This window comes from Leptosomus discolor, chromosome 1, assembly GCF_034619465.1.
Source record: "Leptosomus discolor isolate bLepDis1 chromosome 1, bLepDis1.hap2, whole genome shotgun sequence".
Classification (NCBI taxonomy): Eukaryota; Metazoa; Chordata; class Aves; order Leptosomiformes; family Leptosomidae; genus Leptosomus; species Leptosomus discolor.
This window is the reverse complement of record NC_141391.1, coordinates 184,811,005-184,826,538: the sequence shown is the minus strand read 5'-3', so window position 1 is coordinate 184,826,538 and position 15,534 is coordinate 184,811,005. Positions and strand designations below refer to the sequence as shown.

At 38.9% G+C, this 15,534-nt stretch overlaps 1 protein-coding gene across 2 annotated transcripts in view; it reads left to right on the top strand.

Moving 5' to 3' along the window:
* The window catches only part of ARID2 (AT-rich interaction domain 2), a 104,197-nt gene that overhangs the window by 87,400 nt on the left and 1,263 nt on the right, over window positions 1-15,534 (top strand). For both annotated transcript variants that reach the window (XM_086480405.1, XM_086480399.1), the window contains 5 exons: window positions 4,452-4,600; window positions 9,035-9,173; window positions 9,273-9,358; window positions 13,644-13,767; window positions 13,872-13,963. In XM_086480405.1, the coding sequence (XP_086336531.1) occupies window positions 4,452-4,600; window positions 9,035-9,173; window positions 9,273-9,358; window positions 13,644-13,767; window positions 13,872-13,963 (590 nt within the window). The remainder of the gene's footprint in view (window positions 1-4,451; window positions 4,601-9,034; window positions 9,174-9,272; window positions 9,359-13,643; window positions 13,768-13,871; window positions 13,964-15,534) is intronic.

Sequence of the window (15,534 nt, the reverse complement as noted above, 5' to 3'; positions counted from 1 at the left end):
GTAAGCTCATGAAATGTAGTCTGAGAGGAGATGGAACTGGCACTTCACTTTTTTGGCTTTTTTCTTTTATTTTGGTGTTCCCTCTTCCTGGATTATTGCTTTCCTGAGGCATTGTGCTGGACCAGTGGATGAAAAAGAAAATGAAACGAGCAATTACCTACTTGTACACTTTCTTTTCTTTCCCACTTGTTTTTATTCCTGTTCAAACGCCTCCAAAACATCTGTTGAACATAACCATGTTGGTTAGTCCCAATTGGTGTGTGCTTTGAAGGGATGCTCTGATACCACACCACATTCCTAGAAGCAGGCAAATCTGATTTAAATTGACTTATCTGGTGTTCAGAGTAATCACTCCCCTGCTCATCACTGCCATCCCCTCATAAACAATGCACGCCCATTTCTCTTAAGGCCGCCCACTTGAAACATGCTTGTGTGGAAATTTCGGTGGCAAAGAATCCGTGAGCATTGCCTTAGCTGTTTGCTCCTGCTTTCTATTGGTTGGGAAGCTGAGAATTACCATGCACCAGAAAGCAGGTGTGTAGCTCCAGGAGGTGTAATTCATTCCTAGCCACAGAGCAAATGAGTTTCTCAGCTGGAAGTACTGAAATACAGAACCTCTGTGCTTTTATTGCTCTTCACTTGTGAAGCACGCTGTTGCAAGGAGACTTAAACTTCAGTAATCTGACAAGAAGAGAACATTTATTTTAGTATCTACCCATCCACCTGATCCCTTCCTCACACTCAAATCTTGCTGTGTTAATTTGCTCATTATCATGAAGAAGCTAAACGGAAAAGTTTGTAATACCAAACTGTAAATCCTATGAAACTTAAAAAAATATTTTTACTAGTAACTAGCTGTTTATGGTTGAGTTAGATGTATTTACCATGAGTGCGCGCATGGTAATGATGGGAGAAAACATGCAGCCTAATGCTTTTAAACTGCATATGGCCCTATATGTCAACAGGACCCCCATCACACTGGGATGCAGTGTGTTCTCTTGCTGATGGCACAGTAGACCTTTTAAATAAAATGGGCAGGTGTCACGCTAAAGTAGTTAGCCATTGATACATACCGGGAATGGCACCATTGTTCTGTGAAGTGGAGGTGGAGGCCATGTCTGGCCCCAAGCCACTAGGGTTTGTTATTCCTGCCACATAGGGAGTTTGTGTGCCCAAATAGAGGCATTCTTGTGCATAAAAAATAAATTAGTGTCTTTGGTAAACGGTCCATTCCAGTTAACAGAAAGCTTTTCACTTTATTCTTAGTTTTCATGACTATGCTGGACTTCCTTTCCCCCATCCCCTCTTAATATCTCAATCTAAAGTCACCCAGTCTAGATATCAAATCTCCTTCTGCTTATTAGAAGTAGCCTGTACAGGCGTTAAGGGTGTATATTTATGTACTTTTAAGAGTTCAGTGCAAACCAACTGGGACAGATGATGCTGCTAGAGGTACCTTTCAGTCCTGACATCCAGTGAGATCTGATTTGTGCAAGTGCTGAGTGGTGGCAGTTGCAATTCATATCATGGAGAGGCCTAATCTGATTATAAAAAGATGCCGTGAAGTGCTTTCAAGTGTACTAGAGTATTGGGAGTTTGATTTCTTGAGGAACCAAGAATCATTAAATATTTTTGCTAGAGGAGGAAATTTTGTGAAATCTTTATGCCATGGGGAAATTTTTGATGTTACTTCTCCCAGAAGGACTTTATTAGGAAAAATTAAATGTCTGTCATAGTTCCGTACATTAAAGAAATGAGTGAGTTTGCGTAATCATTGCCTATCAGTACTGTAAAGCAGGTAATGCGTAACAAGTATTTCTAGGTTCATTTCTAGCGAAAAGGGAGTTTCATTTCTGGGAAAAAAAAAAAAGACTACACCTAATTTGATGCCCTGTGTAACATGCATTAGTACATTGATGCAAGAAAATAGAGGAGGGGAAAAAAAAAGAAAACAAAACTTAGTTGTATTTGTGTTCTCCTGAACAAAGAAAGGAAAGCTTTGAGATGTTCGAACATAGAACTTACACTTCTAAAATAAAACCTAGGAAAACAAGCGTAACTTCGCTTTATCTGTTGATTGTAAAATATAATCAGCACAGTTGATAATGCAAGCAATAGATTTGACTTAAAAATACATGGAAGTTGTAGCCACCTAATGCTGCAAGTTTGAGCGCAACTACTTTGCAGTACAGCAGCAATAAGATAATTTCTTTTTAACTTATCAGCTTTTTTTTTTTTTTCCCCTTACTGGGGGAGGGGGTGGGGGGTGGGGGTGTAGAAAGAAATTGGAGGGGAAACTGAATTTTAACTTTTTGTGCTGAAAATTTGTTTCCCTTTCTGTGCTCTTGCATTTTCAGCATGTAACATTTTGTGTTGTATATCTCAGATCTCCTTGTTTAAAGTAAACAATTTTTTAATGAGACACTATTAAAACCTTTGAATACCACTAGGAGAGCTTGCCAGGAAAACCCTTGAGAAAATTCATAATTCTGGATTAATTGCAGGGTTTGCTTAGAATGGAGTAAATAATACATGAACCACACATTGAATGATGAGAATTAAATGAAATACTGAATTCATTCAGTAAGCTCGCTCTCTCTCCAGCACATTAAATGAGACAGAAGTTCTATAGGGATAAAACATCACATAAAGGCGTCATAATATATTGATATCAGGATGCCAAGTGAAGATTGCAAAACAAGCTGTACTGCTGACACTCGATTTTACTTTCAGCTTCTCTTCAAAAATGCGTTGTTAAAGTGACGGTCTTAAAAGGTTCCACTCATGTTTACCTTTTGTGAAGTTACATTGTGAAGATCATTATGCAATATGTAAAATAACTTAGAGGTCTCTAGATGAAAACCGTTGCTGAGTTCCAAATAATTTGTAGTTATGACTAATGGACTCGAGTCCTTTCTTGCAACTTTTCAGGCGCAGAGATCGCAGGCATCATACAATAGTTGTGCTGCCTCCAGGAGTTTTGCCATATTTTTATCAGGATTTATGCTTGGATATGGGAAGTGGTTTGGTTTTGATGAGGCTTTTTTGCTGTCGTTTTGGTCATGTTATTAGCATTGTACGATCTGTGTTAGTTACTAACCCGTTACCTTGTGTGACTCCTGCCCGCAATGCCAGTAGAGAGCAGCAGGAAGAAAGCGTAAGATCAGTATGTAAACGAAATGTTAGAGGTTACACGTAACTGTTTGTTTCTTTACAGTTAAGTCTAAAGCTATTCAGTAACAGAGCTGTAAAGATGTAAACAGAGTACTGTGTGCACCGTTCGAAAGTGCTTCTTTTATAATATGCTTAAACACAGGCTTGAATGTAGTTTTGTTTTCAAAAAGTGTTTTTATGTTCCTTTTCTAACAGTGGGGAAGAAAAGGATGTTAGATCTTCTAGATAATATTCATAAACTTAAATTTTTTTTATCATCATCATCTTTATAAACACCTTGCTGGCCAGAGCTTTCCAAGAAAAAAAAAAAGAAGAGAAACAATATTCTGACATGAACACTGTTCTGAAGTAGGGAAGTCCAGCATTTGGTATCTATTATTCAGAAAAAGAAATAAAATTGGCATATTTTGGCTTTGTTCCCTCACTTTTAGGTCACAAGATAATTTTTGTTCACTGTTAAAATAAGTGTCTTGTAATATTGTAAGGGAGCAAGGGGAACAGCTTTTTCCTTTCTGAAATGTTTATATTCACTGTATACAAGTTGTACGGCATGTTTAGGCATTCTGGGCATGTTCTGTATAAAGGTACATGTGCTGGCTGGTTTTACAAGAGCTCGAAGAATTATATCATTTGCCAAGTTTCGTAGGGAAAATGGAATGTCATAGTTTTAGCCTGCTGGTCTTTGATAGTGTTTCTTCAGCGTTGTTGGATTTACCTTTTCTTACGCGCTCACTAACACAGGACTAGTGCGGCTGTTCAAGAATCCCACAGATGCAGCACATAAACCCATTTCATCAAAGAACATAAAGCAGTTTTAGTTATATCAGTGCTCGTTTTACTACTTTTAGCAATATTGTCTCCTGCATTTACATAGGAAAGCAAAGTACTCTCTGTGCTGATGACATTGCATCCCCTTGAGTTTACATGTTTTTTTCTTCTCTTAAAGAACAAATAAAGCCTTTTGCAAAATAATGCTGATCTTTGTTCCACTAGTGCCCTTGAGAAATCCCTTTGCAGTCATAATTCTGTATTTAAATTTGGGCATAAGTTTTAGTCATTTGAGTATTAGGAACTTCTACATAAATACTACAGTGTAAAAGTTTTATGTCCCTCATGTTACTGTGTCTATTGATGCCTGTTCAGTGTTGAGAGTGTTAAAATCTGAAAACTTGGGGTGGATTAAAGTGTAAAACAAAAGATCTTTGAATGAACAGTAAACTGTATGTCAAGTCTTGAAATACTCGCTGTTTAAAACTCTGTTTTAACTTTTTCTGCAGAGCACACCTGCAACGTCGATACCAACAGTGCAAGTACAGGGCCAGCAGATCAATTTGCAGCCGCCTTCATACACTGCAGCAAGTCAGCACGCAGAGCAAATGAAAAAACCTGGACAGAACTTCATGTGTCTGTGGCAATCTTGTAAAAAGTAAATGGCTCCTTTATTTACCTTTTACTAATACGTAGCAAATGGTTGTATATATAGAAGGTGATTCTACAAGTTCTGTCCATTCTGTTTCCTTAAGTTACCTTATACTTTGTTAGTGGGGAAAAGAAAAAGTGAGAAGTGAGAAAGCTGAAGCTGAGATGGGGTGTGCAAGACATTTACGCTCTCAATTATACTTCAGAGCATCAAATGAGTATTATGTGGCTTTCTTGTAATACATTGATGCTTCAGTAATAAATAAAATATTGTCATGTAATTAAGTTTGAAAAGAAGAAAAATTCCTAGCTCTGACTCTTGTTCTCTGTGTGGCAAATACAAAAATAGTTAAATACTCCAGTTACAAATCATGTCTTGACATTTTTATGTTTCCAGCTTTTAATCTTTCTTGTGTTTCCAGTTTTGCAGGAGCAGGGTGTTGCACTTCTATGTCCTGGTCAAAGTCTTACTTAGATTATGACTAATTTTAGTAATTATGATACCATTTGTGTGCCACAGGACTCCATTGTTACAAAAGGAAATATAAAGAAACTTAACCTTAAGACTAGACAGAAATTAAGACTTTTTTTGATTTGTTGTTGTTGTCCTTAAGAGAGAGAGGAGTGAGCTAGCAGACTTTTGGATGTAGGATTATAAAAATGTGATACTACCCTTGTTAGCAGTATATGTGTCTTGACACCGATTTTGAAAGTAAGGTAGGTTTGTGAATATGCTTAGTTTTCAGTGAAGGGTACAGATTGGTGAAACAAAGGTAGTTGTCAAATAGCCACTTTGAAAACAGTGAGAAAGATTGCATAACATACAGGATGGGCATGAAAAAGGGTGAGACACTTCATCGTTGTAGGACAAGACAAAGGGAGCATAAAGACGGGCTGATTTGGCAGAAGGCTGGTGTGTAGACATGAGAAAGTTGGGATGAAACGATGGAGAAGTTTGAACGTTTGAAACTGGTGGTGAAAATGAGGCATTTAAACAGAATTAGAAGAATACTGAAGGACAGTTTGACAATCTGTAGACCCCTGAAGCTGTAATTTCTGTTTCTTTCACTCCTTACAAACATAATTCAAAGATCATGAAGTCAATGCAAGACATACAGATTTTTGATAAAACTCTGACTGGTACTGAGAGATCTGGCACTTCTAAAATCATTGCCCTGTTTTCACCTTAAGTGATTTTTATTTCTTTGGTAGGTGACACTGCTCTATGTAAGAAATAACATGTGAGGTTTCTTACTTTTTACTTTACTTCTTTACTACTAATAAATCTTAACTGTAGAGCTATACCCTACTGGCTGCACAATAGATGCATAAACCCTGCGTTGGTACGAGAGTGGGTTGTACTGAGGTGGAAATGAAAAGGTAGGGCAGTTTCTTGGCAGAAGCCTCACCAGCTTATACCATCTTAAAGAGTTTGCTGAACTACAGTTTTGAAGCGTAAGTCACAGACTTTCTTCTTTCTAAAGTTACGTAGGATGAGTTGTGCAGAGTTGAGGTGACATCTAACCATGGAACAAGCTGATGTCACATGTGAACTAAGATGTGAATATTTGTAGACAAATTTTGTGGCAGGAGGAACAACAATATAATCATGATTATCCTACATTATCAGTCTTCTTGTGAGTCCACCAGTAAGTCTGAATAAATACAAATAAATAAAAGAGAATGTTCTTTTCCTACCACGTAACTTGGCTGGTGCACTCAGCAACATTGCAGTGGTGTGGGTGTGGGTTCTGCTAGTTTGTTTTTTAGAACTGAATTAGGAAATGTTATACCAAGATTTTGAAATAAACTGCAACAGATTTAGTGTCTCAAAACCACAACCAGATCAGGCCCAATTATGCAAATAATTGTAATGATTGGCCTCTCACAAATGTATTCAGATTTAGTATCTGAAGTGAAAACAAAGCTCTAAAAGGTGTCAGTCAGCACAGCACTTTGCATTGAGGATGTAACAGAAAGTAGGTGTTTTCCTTTGAAGTTCAGCTGTCTGCAAGTACTGCTAATTTTATTCGGCTTAATTTAAAAGCTGCTATTTTGTTTCACAGGTAGGCAGGAGACGTCTGCTCTTGAATTGCTTTGTATTTAAAAAGTAAATTGGAAACGCTATTGAATCTCCATTGACTGTCAAGGCCACTATTCGTTTAATGTTATGTTCAGCAGCTGAACAGAATGATGGAGAAATTAAGTGGGCGACAAGAGTCTAGACTCAACTGACCATATTCTCAGTACTTAAGCTTTTTTTTTATTGCTGTGTTTAGGTGTTTCTTTAAGGAAAAATAGTTTTTCTCTGCAAAGTCATAGTAAATTTGAATCTTCTTAGATCAGTGATTCGAAGTATAACACTGAATGTTTTGTTCAGTGACTGAACCAACCTAGCTGAAATAGCTTTATTTTTCTTAAAGCCTTGCCATGTTGAATAAAATGTTTTAAACTACGTTTTGGGTTTCGCTTATGCCATTAAATTTGTTTCATCCGTGCCAGGAATTATTCATAAAGAGGTTTGTGCCAGGCTTAAGTTTACATACTGACGTCCCCTTTATTGTGGAAAGACCTCTTTCTGTCCTCTGAAACATCCAGTTTCGTGTTGAGCCAATGTAGATGTAAATAATTTTATTTTCATTTCTTACTGTGGGCTGTCTGGACCAACAGCAAGAGGCAGGTATTTCTCCTTTCCAGCTTCTCATTAGTAAGAGCAGACTGGAATGGAAAAGATTAATGCTTTTTAAGAGAGTAGCGTTCATTGCCTATGCAGAAGGTAGTTGCTGTGTTATAGGTAGCTATTGCGGTAGTATTTAGTTTGTAACTAAGACTTGTCTCTGGGTGAAATTAGCTCTTTGACACCTTTATGGCGTTCAGCAAGTGTGTTTGCCTAATGGACACTGTTGACATGTGGAAGGAGGCGGCTGGATCAAAGCACCTACTGATCTGCTATTCATATGCTGAGAGTTCTGACTTGATCTTGTCCGTAAATGACTGCTGTAGGTTTAAGGTGTTGCTTCATCCTTGGCTGCTTGCTGTAAGTTTCTGACTGGAGGTCATCTCTCTCTTGGCACTGTTCAGCCCAGTGAGTTCAGTCAAACGAAAATACTTTTCTTGCTAACTGAAACTAGAATACTGGCATGTGAACCAGAGCGGCTGAGGTGGGTGCATGTGTTTCCTCTTTGGTGAGGCTGCTGCGCCAGTGGCATCTGTCCAGCAAGTCTGTGAAGACAGCTGGTGGTAATGACTTCCCAAAAGGCAGCAACTAGGCTTCTAGACCTCTTCTGTCCAAGGCTTAAGTGGGTGTTGATGAGCTGGGTTAGTTGTAGTGAAATGAATTGTGAGCAGCTAAGTCTTCTGTTTCTTTTGGCCATTTTTTCTCTGTTGAAGTAAGGGATGTAATTTGTAACACTTGACATACCCCTTAAAACGTATCTAGACTGAAAAAACCCCCACACCCACTTTGAGTCATTTGCTATTTTCATTTAATACTTTTTGAAATGCAGAGATTCTCCCTTACCATCTGATGTACGTTACAATAGCATATCTTTTGTCTATGTGACAATTTGAAAACACAGATCTAAGAACTGTTGATTCACCAGTATTTTGAGTTGGCATTCACAGTGAGGTGTAACTTTTCTCTCAGTTTGAAATGGAAGAAAGCCTTTATCAGGCTGAACTCGCTGTAAGGTATGTCACACCTGTGCTTTCCCTAAATAGAACGTAAGAAAACACAAAATATACCGTTGACAGTATTACAGAGCCAGGCTTAGGACAACTTAATCTTTTCTGTTGTTGCAGAAGCACTTAATTTGCTGAAATACCTCATGTCCTGTGCTTTGGGGCTGCCAGCAGGCAAAGTGCTTAGGTTGAGGTTTTGGAAAGTCATTTTCATTTGCTGAAACACTGGAACAGGCTGCCCAGGGAGGTGGTAGAAGCCCCATCCCTGGGAGCATTCAAGGTCAGGCTGGATGGGGCTCTGAGCAACCTGATCTAGCTGAAGATGTCCTTGTTCACTGTAGGGGGTTGGACTGGATGATCTTTGGAGGTCCCTTCCAACCCGAACTATTCTATGATTCTGTGACTTTAAAAATTGAGATTTAAGTGAAGATGTTAAAAAGGGTCACATAAGTGACATTTTTCGACTTCTGGGTACATCAGGAAATGATATCTAGCTGTTTCCCCAATATGTAGAATTCAGGTGCTAAAGAGCACTGATTTGAGACTGATCTCTTATTCCATCAGTTTTGACAAGCGTATGGTATTGAGAGCAAATAGGATGAATGGTGTGCACCTCTTTTTTTCCCACTTATAGTTTAAATAAGGTCTGAGCATGACTGCCAGTCATAAAAACGTTTAGCCAGTATGATTTTATGTTTGATGTTTGCATTTAACCATTAACTGGAAAAAACCTTAAATTCCCCTCGCCCTGTTTTTGTAGGTGGTTTCAGACACCATCACAGGTTTTCTATCATGCAGCAACTGAACATGGAGGAAAAGATGTCTACCCAGGGCAGTGCTTATGGGAGGGATGTGAACCTTTCCAGCGGCAGAGGTTTTCCTTCATTACCCATTTACAGGTGCAGATTTTCTTTCACATATTACTTCAGAAAATAGTAGGAATTTCATGGCAAATTTTCACACACCTTTCTCATGGTCTTTCCCTTTTCCCCAAACAGGATAAGCACTGTTCCAGAGATGCTTTACTTGCAGGATTAAAGCAAGACGAACATGGACAAGCAGGAAATCAGAAGCCTTCCAATAAGTAAGAGACCTAACCCTCGTTAGCAATAGAGAAAATGGGGGAATTAGTAATTATTGGAAGAATTTGTGTAGTTATAACTCGGCTTGTCAGGTGAAACTCTGCATATGTAGAGTGTAGAACAGTAATCAAATTCGAGGACCATTACAAGTGAGTCAAAATGGGCAAAAGAGGGAATAGATTCTCGTGTGGGAGATGTGGTTGCAGTTATCATAAAAAGAACAGGTAATTCTTTAAAGGTATGTGGATCAATACTCCGTGATGAACATTGCTCTCAACGTATTCTCCTGATTTTTTCCAACTGGACACTGTTACTTTTACTGTAACAGGAAAGTGCTTGTAATCCAAATGGTAAGTTATTTGTTGTGGACAGTTCAGCTGTTTCATACAGCTGAGATGGATTGTCTTGCAACTTGCTGTATTCCTTTCAGTTTTGTGGCCTAAATTTGGGTTGATTTGATCCAGGGACACTCTTGTAATAAACTTTCCTTTAAACAAGCAAAAAAGCTAAATATCAGCTCATCTGAGTCTTCTGATTCTGTGCTGCTACCTGTAATCGGCTTTGGCTCTCCCCTTTCCCAAAATGATTTCAACCATCTGGAATTAATATTGTAGAGCACAAGCCCATTGCTGTGGGTTTGTGGGGATGGTTATGTTAATACTGGAGTTATTCAGGGTTCAGTTACTTGTACAAGTGTATTAAGAGCAGGTCCTTGTTAGTAACTAACTGGACTCTCTTTGTGGCAAGCTAAAGATGTAATTACATGGTCCCAGGCAGACTTTTGCAGCCTGTTCTGCATCTAGTTAAATTACTACCAAGCTGCTGGAGGCAACAGAGAAAGTTGAGTATGAAAGCTGAGAAATTTAGTTTGGGAGTCCTTTTATGTTTTGATATAAACAAACTTCTTAACACAGACTTAAGATTGCTTTATGGTGCCTTGTTCTATTGCACTGAACAACATTCAGACCTCTGAAAACCACAAAATGAAGAATTATGGTGATGTAGTCTTAAATACTTGGTAAGTGGGAAGCACAGGGCTGAGACCATCTACTAGCATGATGTGATCCCAGCTCTGCCTTTCAAAAATACTCTGTCACACGGATAACACGTCCAGTAGCTCTGTGTCCTGACAGGCTTCTTGATAATTGGCACAGGTACTCATATTAGAAAAAACGTTCCTACATCCCCTCTTCTGAGGCAGAATTCCCTGTTTAGGTAACATTCAGAAAGTAGGAATTTATATGTGTAACCAGTTCTCACTGAAATATTGAGACTGCAGTATCACAAGGTGCTAAGGATGTGATTTCAGCATACAAGTTGAAATAAGAGCACCCACTACTCAAAGTAGGATGTTTTGTCTCTCCCAGCCATCCCTTGTCCTTCTCATGGCTATGCATTGCTTCCAGTGCAAGAACTAGCTTTTGTGTGTGTTTGCATGGTAAATCAATTCTGGTTTTGAAAAAAACCTAATCAATCTAAAAAGTGGGTTTCCCAGATGTGTGGAATACACTTGCCTTACAGTCAGTTGAACACCAGTGCAGGAGGTGGGCTGGAACAAAAGGAAGGGACGAGACCTTTCTCTGTCAGCACTCATGACGGTTAATGCACTCAGCTGTTTTACAAAATCATAGAGGTTCCCTCTCTGTTACTTTTACTCTCTTCCCTCATGTCTCCACTACTCCTCTTTTACCAAAGAAGAACTCCACAAACAGGAGTGTCTGATCACACGTCATGTGTAACCCACACAGCGCTGCCACAGAGTTATGTTCGCACAACTGGAAGGAGCAACTAGCTACGTGAGGGAGACAGGACTCAATAATTTGCTTTCCAGAATCAGTGGCTTGTCAAATGGAACCTCAAGTTGGCTTACATGGTCGTGTCTGAAAGCTGACTTGCAAGGTTTTGGCTTAATTTACTTTTTGTTGAGTCCTGGAAACTTGTCAAATATATCAGCACACCACTGATAGACCGTATGACTGCACTTTGTACGGAGCTGAAACAACTGGAAAAGCTGGTGCCGAGACGAAGCAGGTGTAAACCGTCAACTTTGAGGCTTTAATTAGGTCAACTTAATCTCTCGCAATTTAGTAAAACTACACCTACTTCCGAGAGTGCAGACAGAGTGAGTGTTACTGGTGCTGGAAGTGAAACCTGTGGAACTCAGTGTGGCAAACGAGGGCCCATTTCCCCAATCATAACTTCTGTCTGTCATAATGCCGTACGTACTTGAAAAAATCCATAGTGGCTTTTGCTAGAACCAGGTAGGCAGAGATAAGCTGCATTACAGAGTAGGTTGTATACCTTAATTCTGTATTTCTTTGCTTTGAAAGTTGTATTCTATTAACTTTTCCTCTTCTGGTTTTCAGAGGTAGCTGAATATTACATTCTGGAAGGTCAGGTAGCACTAGCAATTAACTGTATGTTGACTGTAGCTTCGTGCATTTGAATCTTTTTGGATTCACATTAATTTTTTTTCCTTGTTGCCACTGAAGCAAAGGTGGGAGCGTGAACTACCAAAAATACTCTTCATGCACCATGGGAGTAGGTCAGGTGATAACTTTAAATCACAAGATGAATGGTATGGTTTGAAGTTAAGTTGATAATATAATTAAAGACATTCAAGAAATCTAGGTGTGTCTTGGGAGAGATACTTGCCCAGAGACACAAGTCAGCCCACTTGATGTCTCAGGAACTTTTTATCAACTTCTTTTTTTCCAAAATCAAAAAGAGAAGGCAGTCTTTTAATACTGTACTAATTTATTGCAACTGTCCCTTTTTCAGTGTTTCTAGAATCAAGGCACTTGTACTTCCACTTTCTAAAATATAGTATGATAGCTGCTGAAGAGAGACATTCCGAACAGACTCGGTTGATGAATTCTTGTTCTTTTCAATATCAAGAAAACAATAATGTTCCAGAAATTAAAAACGAAGACGATAATTCCTTTATTGTGGTACTCGGTCTCCTACAAACATACTTCGTTGCCCGACCGTTGCCCAACAGTTTCTTAGTTCAGGCCCTGCCTTTCTCCCCTTACTTCATAAAGGTTTTCAAACTTTTTATTTCCATTCAGGGGAGGATGATAGCATGTTTACGAGCAAAGTTTTTAGGGAGGAGTCTGTCTGTTACTGCTTCTTAATTGTCTGGTTTGTGGTTTAAAACCACTCGTATGAACCATTTTCTATTTTTAACTAGATTTCCTTGTTAGAATTTCAGATCATGAAGAAAGTCTCTCTGATTAGAGAATTCAAGTTTCATTCTTAGAGTATTCACTTACAGTGAAAGATGCTTAAATAATACTCTTAGAGGCTAACTTTCATTTTTAAAAACGGAGCATGCTTTATTTATGCTACCTTTGCAAGTGAGCACTACTTGCCCTTCTGATCAGGTTCTACTAGGGTTTTAGAAGACTTCATCATGGTATATTGAAGCACGGTGATAGTTTTCACCACTGATACTGCAAAACTTTCCTCTGAGATGACATTGAGTCTTACTCATTAAGTGAAGTTGTATATTTATACATTCTAAACTCTAATCGCATGAGTAATTTCAGAGTTTTACATGAAATTGAGCTTTGGCTTCAGTGTTAATACTGAAAATGGAGAATTTGCTTCCGCTACATTTGTTATTTGTACCAGCTTTGTAAAATACTCTGCTTGGTTTATTAATCTCAGTCTGAAAACTGCGGTAACAGGTAATTGGTTTTACAAAGGTTTGATTTGATTTAACAATTAGATGTTTTATGTCTTAGATCATAACTTAAATCATATTACTTTATATTACTCCTCACTAACCACAGTTAATATGTATTTTATATTGTCTTAGTGTCTAATGGTCCCAGTGAGCTGTGTCAAGTTTTGAATAGCTATATTTTAAGGACAATCTCTGGCCAAATCTCAGATGACATTTGCATAGCTGCTATCACAGCTCCTGTTAAAACCTGTCTGATAAAACATTCCTTTAAGTAGCTATACTTCAGGAAGTGGCTATGTCATTAGTACAATATATGACTTTTCCATCACAAATGTCGTGGGTGATGAGCGGTACTTTTTCAAGAGAAGTGGGGTTTTTTCATGTAAAATAAAGCCCATGATTCTTCTGAAAGCTTTGTGATAAGGCTTATCTCTGTGGAAACAAAAGGCAAATCGCATACCAGCACCAAGTATTAATGGATCTTTATGTCTCTGTTCAGATAGCTTAAAAAATTCCAAAATAGATGCCCAGAGTTGTTAATCTTCTAGAAAGTGGTGCAAAGCTTATTTTTATTAATTCTTTCTTTACTAATGTAGGCAGCCAACTGCAGGGGGTCCTGCCTCTACTCCCAGAGCACAGAAGGCCATTGTGAATCATCCGAGTGCTGCCCTAATGGCATTAAGGAGGGGATCAAGAAACCTTGTCTTCAGAGATTTCACAGTTAGTATTGTTTGACTCAAGTATTAGGTATTAATTGTTGCCTGCCACTACGGGGCTCTTACTTTTTTTTTAAAAAAAATTTTTTTTTTTTCCTCTTTGTGTAGGATGAAAAAGAGGGACCAATAACTAAACACATCCGATTAACAGCTGCCTTAATATTAAAAAATATTGGTAAATATTCAGAATGTGGTCGCAGGTAAGCATTGTATGTTTCTTCCAATACCAGTGGGCAATGTTGTTTCTGTTGCTTTAAGTACCAAACAATAGGCAGGTTTTACTTACCCTTTAAAAACCACAGTAAGTCTGTTGACAGTGCAGTTTCTCCGTCAGTTCTGCTCTGTGTAGTTCCCCACACAAGTGCTCAGCATCATCTTACCTAAGGCAGTGTTTGTGATCCAGACTCTTGAAATGTGTCTGGTAAATGTGAACAGGTGAAAGTTTTGGAGACGGATGAGAGAAGCCTTTGCTGTAGGTCTGTCCTTTTTCCTCCTGAAGGCAGTACTGCGTGACTCTGAAAAAGAATCCTTCTGTAAGCAGCTTCCACTGGCAGTGCCCTTTTATCTCAGCCTGAGAAAGGGCTGAACAAGCTCTTAGGATCATTTCCTGAGGTTGTGGGGTGACACGCCAAGTTGCGTTCCGTACTCGCTGCCTCTTTGTGGCTTTTCCCGGCTGAACCTGGGGTAGCTCTAATGAATGACTCGGTCAGCTTTCCTCTCATTTGTAGAAGATCCTTCAGTAAGTAAATAGACCACTACTGACTAGTGGTACTAAGTAGGAAATGTTCTTTATGCTGCAGAAGGAGTAGCAGTTCCTCCCTGCGGCAGTAATCGCCATGCACGCTGCTTCTGGTTTTTCCTGACAGCTTACAAGCTGAGTGTTTCCTTGGTTTTGTTTTGCTGTGTTTCAGCTTGATAATGGTGGAAGTAATGATTTCTGATAAGAATCTGCTCATTTTGTCTGTTCTTCAGAAACCTGTCAATAGGGAGGAATTTCCTAGTTGCAGTTCTAAACAAAAGAGTTTTGATACTGGTTGTAGAAACCCTCCTGCTGCCTTCAGCTACCTGATGGGGGGTTGTAGTCAAGACAGAGACAAGCTCTTCTTGGAGAGCATGGTGAAAGGATGAGGGGAAATGAGCAGAGGGTGCAGCAAGAGAAATTCCAATTAGATATTGTGAGTTAAAAAAAAAAAAAAAATCATAACAGTTGATTGAACATAGGAGCAAGCTCCCCAAAGAGGCCTGCAGTCTCTATCCTCTTCTGTCCGGTTGGAGTTTGAGTATCTAATTTTGAGCAATGGGATCTAGCTGAGGAGTTGGCCCTGCTTTGAGCAAGAGTTGGGCCACATAATTTCCGGGGGTTCCCTATAACCTGAATTAGTCTGTGATTTCAGTGTTCTCGTTTAAGAAGTCTTTGAAAGTTTAGATCTTTAAAGTATTCATGAAGTATTTTTGTAGCACTTTTCTAATGATTAATTCTGAATATTCTTGTCTCTTTCCATGTTAAAAACCCATAAAAAATTCCATTAAGTCAAACATGGAACCAGTTTTGCTATTAACTTTACCATTGGTAGCATCCTCGAGTATTTTCGTCTGCCTGGTCTGTGTAAATATGTATTGTACGTGTGTCACCGAAATAGTGTTCCGCATGGATAAGGTGTTTGTGGGATTTTCTGTGCTGTAGGATGCCCTTCTTCTGTACAGGCGTTGGCGTTAGCTGTGGGCCACGGTGGCTTGCAGTTAGTTTTCACTATTTAAGCGCCCAGTTTCT